This window comes from Zonotrichia leucophrys, chromosome 19, assembly GCF_028769735.1.
Source record: "Zonotrichia leucophrys gambelii isolate GWCS_2022_RI chromosome 19, RI_Zleu_2.0, whole genome shotgun sequence".
Classification (NCBI taxonomy): Eukaryota; Metazoa; Chordata; class Aves; order Passeriformes; family Passerellidae; genus Zonotrichia; species Zonotrichia leucophrys.
Genome location: NC_088188.1, coordinates 9,323,612 through 9,333,780, shown reverse-complemented (window position 1 = coordinate 9,333,780; position 10,169 = coordinate 9,323,612). Strand labels below are relative to the sequence as shown.

Genomic DNA, 10,169 nt, shown 5'->3' with positions numbered 1-10,169 from the left:
CCGAGCGCGGAGCGCGGAGCCGGCGCGGCCCCGCCGGGGCGCAGCCCGGGCCCGCGGGGGTGTGAGGGCAGCGCGGCCGCCCCTGCTCCGCCGCGCCCGCGCAGCCCCGCGCAGCCCGACCCGGCTTTTGTTTCTATTTTAGTGTCGGGAAGGACTTTCCTGGGAGGGCTCGTTCCCTCGCTCGCTCTCCCTCGCTGCAACAACAACAACAAAAAATAAGGACCTACTGTCTCCCCTCCGCAGACCGGGAGTCCCAGGAGCCGGGAACTGCCTCGCTTTTCCTTTTTTTTTCTTTTTCCTTCTTATTTTTTTCTTTCTTTTTATATTTTTACTTTTTTTTTTTAAATCCCGAATCTAGTTCGGCTGATTTTCGCCTCTTTTTTTATGCTTTCTTTTTTCTTTTCTTTTTTTTTTTTTTTTGGAGAGTGTGTGTGTGTTGTTGATTTTCCTTCCTCTTCCAGAGACTCGAGCGAATTGGCTGGGCAGGAGAGGAGAAAAATATAAAACCCAACAAATACACACACACACAGCATTTTTGTAAAGGGAATCCCTCTTTTTCTCCTGGATTTGTGGATGCACCGATGAGAGATCCAGCCTTCCCAGGGACTGCCATGGCTTACCACCCCTTCCACACACCCCGGCCGGCTGACTTCCCCATGTCCGCTTTCCTCGCAGCCGCCCAGCCGTCCTTTTTCCCGGCTCTGGCTCTGCCTCCGGCGGCGTTGGCGAAGCCCATGCCGGACCCGGGGCTGGCCGGGGCGGCCGAGGCCGGGCTGCACGTCTCGGCCCTGGGACACCACCACCAAGCCGCCCATCTGCGCTCGCTCAAAAGCCTGGAACCCGAGGAGGAGGTCGAGGACGACCCCAAAGTAACGCTGGAAGCCAAAGAGCTTTGGGACCAGTTCCACAAGCTGGGCACCGAGATGGTGATCACCAAGTCGGGGAGGTGAGAGCCGGCCCCGCGCAGCCCCCCCAGCCCGCCCCGCACCTGCGCGGCCGCGCAGCGCCCTCGCCCCTCGCTCCATCCCGCTCCCCATCCCTGCCGAGAATTAACGCGGGGAGTTTCGATCCTTGGAGTTTTTCGGAGGTGTTTCCCCACCCGGCTCCTCCGAGCTTTCCCATCACCGCTCCCCTCCGCCTCCCAGTGCTGCTTTTCCGAGCGCGATCCCAAATTAAATTCGTGCGCGTTAATTGAGCGCTGGGAACCCCCCGCTCCCGTTGTTTTTGCCGCTTCCCGCCGCTTCCTTCCCTCCTGCCAAACTTTCCCCACGTCCGGGGTCGTCCCCGGCCCTGCCCGCGGCCCCGGGCCCGGGGGAGGCAGCCCGAGGTGCCGAGCGAGCGGCTCGGCGAAGGGCAGAGAAATAGAGGAAAACTAGAATAATATTTTCTCCCCTTATTTCCCGAAATGGGATTTTTGAGCTCTTTCCCTGCTTTCTGCCACGGTGTGGGCAGCACAGCGGGATGAGAAGAGGTGGGACGGGTGGAAGGCTGGGGATCCTCAGCGAGCTGAGCTAAAAATGGAGGTTTGGGAGCACGGCCGGGGCCGGGCGGTGCGGGAGGCTCGGCGGGGCCGGCGGCGGGCGGGGGCAGCCCGGTACCGCTCTGGGTCTCTCCGCAGGAGGATGTTCCCCCCGTTCAAGGTGCGGGTGAGCGGCCTGGACAAGAAGGCCAAGTACATTTTGCTGATGGATATAGTGGCGGCCGACGACTGCCGGTACAAATTCCACAACTCCCGCTGGATGGTGGCTGGCAAGGCCGACCCGGAGATGCCCAAGCGCATGTACATCCACCCCGACAGCCCGGCCACGGGGGAGCAGTGGATGGCCAAACCTGTTGCCTTTCACAAGCTCAAGCTCACCAACAACATCTCGGATAAGCACGGCTTTGTAAGTGCGGCTGCGGGGCAGAGCGGAGCCCCCGGGCAGGGACCCTGGGCAGGAGCGGGGTGTGCCCGGTGCGGGCTCTGCCCGGTGCGGGCTCTGCCCGGTGCTGGGTCTGTCCATGATCTCCCCGGAGAAACCGTGAGGCTTTAGAGCCTCCCCCAGCCGTGTCGGGCTGAGCGGCGGGGCCTGGCCGGGCCTTGCGATGCCCCGGCTGTCCCGCAGCCCCTGGTCCTGCCCGGCTCCGAGGGGCAGCTCCGGTTCTCCGGGGGAAAATGAGGGTTGGGCTGCGAGCAGCCTCAGGCTCCCCTTGGCTGCCGCATCCCCGGCCTGTGCTGCTGCTTCTTGCCAGCCCTGGAGGCTCTGTGGGGAGAGGAATTTTGGGAGGTGGGTGTGCGGGGACTGCAGCCCCGACGGGGCTGTCGCTGCCCTCCGGGCCGGGGCTGTCGCTGCCGGGGCCGGCGGCACCTGCGCTGGGTTCCCGCAGGCGGGAGAAGCGCTGGAATCGTTGGCACCATCTGCCACAGAAAGCCCCTGTTTAAATCCCTGTTGATGGTGTCTGCATCACCTAAAGGAGGTAAAAACAAAACGAAGGAATTAAGCCAAAAAAGCCACCAACCAAAATAAACAGAGAAAGGAAAAGGAGAGAGGGAGAGAGAAAGGAAAGGCGGCGGGGAGTGAGTGAGTGAGCGCTGGCCATTTGCAGAGACCCGCGAACGCGGGGTCAGAGCGCGATCCTGCGGGAATGCTCGCAGGGGGAAATCCCAGCGCCCCAGCCGGCTCTCCTTCCTCCGAGCGAGCATTTGGGGCGATAAAGGGAAAGTTCATCGTGCAGCGCTGCCGATGCGGTAATTTACGGTAAAATCCCGGGGGCTGCGGGACCCCGCTCCGAGCAGCTCCGCACCTCCCGCAGAACTTTCTTTCCCCTCTCTATTTCTATTTTTCTCCTCTCTATTTTTCCACTCTCTCTAATTCTTTTTTCATTTTTTCTCTCTCACTTTTATTTTTTTTCTCTTAAGGCAGGAAACAGCGTCTTTGTTAAATAATACATTGCGAGGTTATTTATAGCCAGAAAGGTAAATCGATAGAGAAGGAGTTTAAAAAATATCTTCTTTTTTTTGTACTGGTGAAAAACTAGTTTGATTCAGCGCTTTTAACGGTTCGCCTCCTTCAATTAAAGATTTCTGGTGTCTGTCGTTGTCCAAAATCCGGACTGTTAAATCTGCGAGATGAGGGTTTAGCCAGTGCCCATCTGGTCAGAGAGGGATGATTATTTTTTTTAAAGGAATGCAGATTTGCACGCCTGAATGAGAGTTTTTGCACCATTTTTATGATAAATCCCATCTAGATTATATCAATATAACACCGATCCGACAGTTCATCAGCAGGTGATTATTGCTCGGGTTAAAAAAAGGGGGGGGATTTTTTTTTATTACCTTCTAAACCGAAATGAAGTGATAATTATTTAGCCATTCGGCTGACGTTATTTGACAATAATTACTCAAGCTTTCGCCGTCCCTCTCCGAATTCTGGGCAGTGAATTCTGCATTTCAGCCCGACCACAGCAGGTTGGGGAATTATTTAAAAGCCATCGTGCAGGAAAGCAGGCAGCGAGGGGCCAGGGGTCGGAGCGGCTTGGGGTGTTCAGCCGCTTCCAAAAATCCTCAGCCAAATCACGGGGAATTCGGGTTTTACTAAGAAAAAAAAAAAAAAAACAGCAACAACAAACCAAACTCAAAAAAAAAAAAAAAAAACGAAAGGGTAGAGAACGGCTTTGAGTGTTGGCGAGGCTTTCAGACACCTGGCTGGAAAAGAAAAATAAAAAAGTCTGTTCCTTCTGCAGCGTTGCTCCGAGACATAAATTTGCCATGGCTCGTGGTGAAACGCTCCTTTCAGGTCGCAGGCGCTGCCTGGGGCTGGCACCGGCTCCTGCCGCCCCCGACACTCACCCGCAGCCTTTTAACATTATTTTTTTTTTGTGGTGGCGAGGGATAGTAATTTATTTTTAAGGACGGAAATATGAAAAGCGGTGAGAAACGTGTCGAAAAGTCGCCTCGCGTTTGCAGGGTTGTAATAAAACTGGGAGATCCCTTTTGCTGCTTTATTGCCGTGCTTAACACCCGCAAAGATGCTGCTCTGCCTGCGTTCCCTGACCTCCTTCTTTGGGGACAGATCCTGCAATGGCATCAGCAAAAAAAAAAATAAGAAATCTCCTTCTCTGGCATCCACCAGCATGGTGAATTTGAGTGGTTTTTGGGGCTGTTTTCGGGGGAAAAGGGGTTTTTTAGGGAGGGAGCTGGAGGCTGACGGCAGCCGCGGGCTGTGCTCTCTCTCGCCCATCCCAGACCATCCTGAACTCCATGCACAAGTACCAGCCCAGGTTTCACATCGTCCGGGCCAACGACATCCTCAAGCTGCCCTACAGCACCTTCCGCACCTACGTGTTCCCCGAGACCGACTTCATCGCCGTCACTGCCTACCAGAACGACAAGGTACGGCCGGGCCCCCTGGCCCTGTCCCCATCCCTGTCCCCATCCCTGCCCTGTCCCCATCCCTGTCCCATCCCTGTCCCCATCCCTGTCCCCATCCCTGCCCTGTCCCTTACCCCGTTTCAGGGTATTTTTCTGTCTGTGCGTGTTGGCGAGGATATTTCAGGGCAAAAAGCAGCAACACTAAAAAGGTTAAACCCCAAGCCCTCAGAGGAGGATGCACCCTCATACTGCTTGTATTATTATCGCTGTTTTTAGTGTTAGCATTAATGCTGTTGTCAGTATTTTTGTTATTGCTATCGATAATTCCCTCATGGAGTTTGTTGCGCCTTTCTGGGCCCTGGGAGCCTCTGCTGCAGGCCCAGGCTCTGAAGAGCAGCACCAGGCCTGGGCAGCCTCACCAAGGAGGTGCCCAGGGCTCTGGAGGAGCCAAAAAATAGAGGCAGATAAGCTAATTTTAGTTGCTTTCGTGATTTAGCAAGTGTCACTCCGTGAGCAGGCAGAGCACCATGGGGAGCAGGGAGCCTCTGCCGTCCCCTTCCAAGCGTTGTGTGTGTGTCTTAACCCAAAAGCTGACCCCCACCTCCAGCCCTGGCTGCTGATGCTAATTGACAGCTCTGTCTGAGGGTCCTGGTGGGCTTGTTTCCCTCGTAAAGTTTATGGCGAAGAGTCACAATCGATTAAAGAGCACTTTGTCTGCTCGGCTGGGGCCGGCCGTGGGCCCCGTCGGGCGGGGGATGCTCGGGCCGGGGGATGCTCGGGCCGGGGGTCGCGGCGGGGCCGGGCAGCCGGGCCCTTTGCAGAGCCCCTCTCGGGGCCGTGTTCCAGGGCCATGCATTATTGAGCGCCCTGATGTCGCCGGCCCCGGCAGCCCGTGGCAGGCAGGGATAAGAATAGCTTTTAACCAGCGCCGCGCAGCTCAGTCGCCATCTTCCCTCCGGGGGGCCGTGAAAAATAACTTCCTATCATTAAGACGCTATTAATAATTCAAGGCCAAACCTCAGCATCATTTTTAATAAAGCGTGCGGTGTGTTAACGCGGGCTCCGCAGCCTGCGCCGCGCACCCCGCGCTCCCCGACGGCCGGGGCTTCACACCGCCCCTTCTCTCCTTGTCCCCCCGGCAGATCACGCAGCTGAAAATCGATAACAACCCCTTCGCCAAGGGCTTTCGGGACACGGGCAATGGCCGGCGGGAGAAGAGGTAAGGGGCGCTCCCGTCCCCCCGGCTCCGCGCCCGCGGGGCACGGCCGGGCCCGACGCTGCCTTGTCCCGCAGGAAGCAGCTCTCGCTGCCGTCCCTGCGGATGTACGAGGAGCCCTGCAAGCCCGACCGCGACGGCGGAGAGTCGGACGCCTCGTCGTGCGAGCCCTCGGCCGTGCGCGATGCCCTGCACTCGCCCGTGGGCGCCCTGCCCAGCCCCCTGCGCCTCAAGGGCAGCGGCAGAGGTAAGGCAGGATGCGGTCCCCAATTGTCCCCAAGTGTCCCCGAACGTTCTGCTCGTGCTGATTTCCCGTGGGCAGCGAGGCAAAACATTGGGGAAAAGAAAGATGGGGATGCGCGCAGCGGAGCTCAGGGTTCAAAAAGATAAAATCAGAGGAAACGCAAATGGCATTCACGAGTTGCCACGTTTTTCTCTTTATGTATTTTCTTTGGAATATATATTTGATCCTCTGTACACCTGGTGTGGATATAATACTTCTTGTATTTAAATTATACAAGAAGAAATGGCAAAGCAAGCCTGTGTGCTCACCACGTTAGCCTGGCATGCCCTTCCTTCCTTCCACGGGAATCTCACCCTCCCCTAAAAAAGAGAGAAAAAAGAGAAAAGAAAAAGAATTAATACATTTGAAAGAGGAAAAAAAAGATGTTGTAACTCCAGGGCTTCAGGCTGGTAAATGAAAATCAACCAGCATCTCCCACGCTGCAGTTGCTGATGCTGGGTTTTGTCTCGCAGCACTATCAATCTGCTCTTTAAACTTTCCACCAACTCCATTCCCTGCAAACCTTCATCAAAACTGCAACCCCCCACCCCGAGCTGCAGGGAGGGTTTATTACATCCCTCTCCACTTTCAAAGGCTTCCCTGAATATTTGCCCCAGCCTGCAGAGTTTCACCTCACCCGCACCAAAAGGCTTTTCTCGTTTAGTGGAGCCGCTCAGGCAGGGCTCAGCTCCCCTCGCCTCGCATCCCCTGCCTCCTCTGAGGGCTCAATGAGATTTTTTAAATTAAAGCCCTTTTTAGAGAAGTCTGTACCATACTCCCAGCCTTAAAACTGCCTCTTTAACCTGTCTCAACCTGCACATTTGGAATAAATCCACGGTGCACTGCCAATCAGCTCCATGTAATTAAATACACGCAGGAGCATTTCCTCCCGCGCTGCCCAGTGCCCGCTCTCTGCAGCCCGCTCGGACTGTGCAGCTGAGGACAGCGATGCTGTAACAGGTTCTGCTTCTCCATCAAACAGGTTTTCCTGTCTGGCACAGCCACAGGACTTGCTGTTGTTAATCCCCATCTTCCAGAGTGACTATAGCACGAGGGTCCCCAAAATGAGTCTCTCCCGTTAATAACGATCGCAGCTTCACTGTCCAACCTCCCCCTGACACCAGGGCTCTTGTGAGTGACCCCTTTGTCACCTCCCCTGGTGCTTCTGCTCTGACCCGTGCCCCTCCATCCCCCTGCAGAGGAGAAGCCAGGGGCTGACAGCGACACGGAGGCGGAGAAGGTGCCCGAGGAGCGGCCGGTGGCAGCAGCCAGCCCCAGCGCCGAGGACGCGACGCCCCGCGGCAGCCCCCGGTGCCCGGAGGAGCGGAGCAAGGAGAGGCACAGCCCGGAGAAAGCCAAGGACGGGGCATCCCCCCGGGAGGCTCCTGGCGAGGGCCTGTTCGGAGCGCGGGGCCTGGAGAAGGACAAGGTGGAGGGAAGGAGGAAAGAGACGGAGCCGGGCAAGAAGGACACGGAGGGCGGCGGGCTGGGCAAGGAGGCGTTCGCGCCGCTGATGGTGCACACGGACAGCCCCCCGCACCTGAGCACCGGGCACCTGCAGAGCCTGGCGCTCTCTGGCCTCCACGGGCAGCAGTTCTTCAGCCCGCTGGGCGCCGGGCAGCCCCTCTTCATCCACCCGGGACAGTTTGCCATGGCGCCCGGCGCCTTCTCTGCCATGGGCATGGGACACTTGCTGGCCTCGGTGACCGGCGGGGGCAGCCTGGAGAACGGAGCCCTCTCGTCCGCCCCGGGCGCAGCAGGGACGGCCACCCCCTTCCCTTTCCACCTCTCCCAGCACATGTTGGCCTCTCAGGTAAGCCCTGTGTCCCCATCCCTATCCCTGCTGCCCAGCTGGGCTCTGGAATCTCCTCTTTGTGTTCACCCCTTGAGTGAGCGCAGCCCTTTGGGGATGCAGGTCAGGCCTGGCCAGTGTCACCCCCAGTGTGGGGACATCCAGGGTGGCCCCATTGCAGGGAAGGAGCTGCTGGTGCCCCCAGCCTCCCCCAGGCCCTCTGCAGCCCACAGGGACAAGGGGTGACACACTCCTGAGATGTTACCAGATTTGGCACAGGCGGAACATGGAGGACATTTTGAAGGCAGCTTTGAGGTTGATTTGAGAAGGAATCTCGATTTTTTTGCGGCTGCTATGGCTCCTCCATAGTCAAGGGCAGAGTCAGGAGCTGTGGCCCTGCCTGACCTGGCTGTCCCCATCCAGCAGCTCCCTGTCTTCCTGTCAGCTCTGAAGGGCTCCCACAGCGCCTGCCCTGGTGCTGCCTTTCCCATCTCCTCTGGTGGAACACATAAAGATGTCTTTGAACTCCCCTAATTTATCCATCCTGCTTAACAATGTGTTTTAATGTGGTTAAGGGGCTGTGATGCTGCACAGGCAGCGAGCAGGGAGGGGATGGGGCAGATCTCAGGCAGGGGTTTGTGCTCGGTGGCACCAGCCTGGCTCGGGATGGCGTGCCAGGGGCTGTACCCCCTCTCTTTGTGTGGAACGGGCTGATACCCCCAAGCTCTGTTTTTAGGGTGACACTGGGCTGTTCCATCTTTGCCTTGGCTTTTTTGGGGGGGGGCGGGGATGCAGCAGCACAACTCTGACAGCTCTTTCTCTCTCTCCTCAGGGAATCCCGATGCCCACCTTCGGCGGACTCTTCCCCTACCCCTACACCTACATGGCAGCGGCCGCAGCCGCCGCCTCGGCCATGCCGGCCACCAGCGCTGCGGCCGCGGCGGGGCCGCTGTCCCGCAACCCCTTCCTGGGCAGCAGCCGGCCCCGCCTGCGCTTCAGCCCCTACCAGCTGCCGGTGGGCATCCCGCCCAGCACCAACCTGCTGACCACCGGCCTGCCCGCCAGCCTCAACGCCGAGGGCTCCAAGGGCGGCGGCGGCAGCCGGGAGCCCAGCCCGCTGCCCGAGCCGCCCCTGCACAAGGGGGGCGCCCAGCGCGCCGCCGCCTCCCCCAAGGGCTCCCTGAAGGAGTCGCTCAATGAACTGCAGAACATCCAGAGACTGGTGAGCGGGCTGGAGAGCCAGCGGGAGCTGTCCCCGGGCAGGGAGTCCCCGAAGTGAGCGGCGGGGCGGGCAGCGAGCCCTCCCGGCGGGGCGGAGAAGCACTGGTATTCTGTACAGCACAGTATAAATATTTATTGCGGAGAGCGAGGGCTGGGAGCGAGCGGCGGGACGGAGCCGCCACCCCAGAGCCTGGAGGGAGCAGCTGGAGCGCGGGGCTCGCCCACCCCTGGGCTGGGGGGGCTGGGAGCGGCTCCCCCCGCCCCAGCGAGGCCGCGGAGCCCCCAGGACCCCCCAGCCCCCCGCTCCAGGGGCAGGGTGAGGAGCTGGTACCGACACACCTGATGGACGGGGCTGCCCCTCTTTCGGTGAGGGGCGAGAAGGGCCAAACCCTCATGGCCAAACCCTCATCTGTGCAAGGGGAGGGGGAAGGAAAAAATAATTTAAAAAGAAAAAAAAAAATAAAAGAGAGATAAGAAAAGGAAAATGGAAACCAAACCGCCTCGGCAGCAGCCACCGCCGAGCAGGGCGGGCACGGCGGGGGGAGCCTCGTGGGTACCTGGGCAGATATTTATGAAATAAATGGTAATTTGTGTAAATAAGCTATAAGGATCCCAGAATATGCAAATTGGTATTAATTTATTCAGAGTTGTACATTGGTGTGTACATAATATTTAGAGTTTAACTCCTCGCATTTAAGGTTTTTTTCGTTTTTTTTTTTCATTTTACATGAACATATATATTGTAAATGAAAACTATTTAGCTCTTTGTGATTGAAGGAGATATCGGTTTCTCTGTGTTTTAAAATATTGTTTATCCCGCCTGTTCTCTAGGACAATCATGTGCCACTGATAAAACAATTTTTGGAGTCATTAAAAGTAAGATTTCAATCCTTTAACGGACTTTTGCAAGAAAAAAAAATAAACTAACGAATCCAAAACGTAACTAAACTATTGTTACAGTGCGGGGTATAGAGAATGCAGGAATAAACCTCAGGTTTTTATTTTTCACTCCAGAACAAAAAAAAAAAAGTATAATAAATTTAAATATCACAGGACTGTGCTCTATATTTGTTTTAAAATAAAAAGATACATGATTTGCAACGTGCTGGTTACTCGGGTATCTGTCTGTTCAGTTTTGATGAATTCTCACATCTTTCAATAAAAAAAAAACCTCTACTCGGAGAAGTCCTGCCGGCTCCCGCCTGTTTCATTCCCGCGGCCGCTCCGCCCCGTCGGGGCCGCCGGTGCTCCGCAGGTGCGCAGCGCTGGGAGCCGCCCCCGCTTCCGCGGGGCGCGGAGCCTCCAT

General features: G+C 57.1%; 1 protein-coding gene across 1 annotated transcript; it reads left to right on the top strand.

Moving 5' to 3' along the window:
- Nucleotides 1–350: 350 nt before the first annotated feature.
- On the top strand, nt 351–10,034 carry TBX2 (T-box transcription factor 2). Its single transcript, XM_064729460.1, has 7 exons — nt 351–946; nt 1,619–1,886; nt 4,226–4,372; nt 5,494–5,570; nt 5,645–5,814; nt 7,050–7,663; nt 8,475–10,034. The coding sequence occupies exons 1-7, from the start codon at nt 582–584 to the stop codon at nt 8,919–8,921; spliced, it is 2,088 nt and encodes a 695-aa protein (XP_064585530.1). The 5' UTR covers nt 351–581; the 3' UTR covers nt 8,922–10,034.
- The last annotated feature ends 135 nt before the right edge of the window (nt 10,035–10,169 follow it).

Bases quoted from the DNA above. Each gene is read 5' to 3' on its own strand.
- TBX2 (XM_064729460.1), top strand. From the start codon at position 582: ATGAGAGATCCAGCCTTCCCAGGGACTGCCATGGCTTACCACCCCTTC. The intron at 1,887-4,225 runs GTAAGTGCGGCT...CGCCCATCCCAG, and splicing joins TCTCGGATAAGCACGGCTTT to ACCATCCTGAACTCCATGCA. The intron at 5,571-5,644 runs GTAAGGGGCGCT...CTTGTCCCGCAG, and splicing joins AATGGCCGGCGGGAGAAGAG to GAAGCAGCTCTCGCTGCCGT.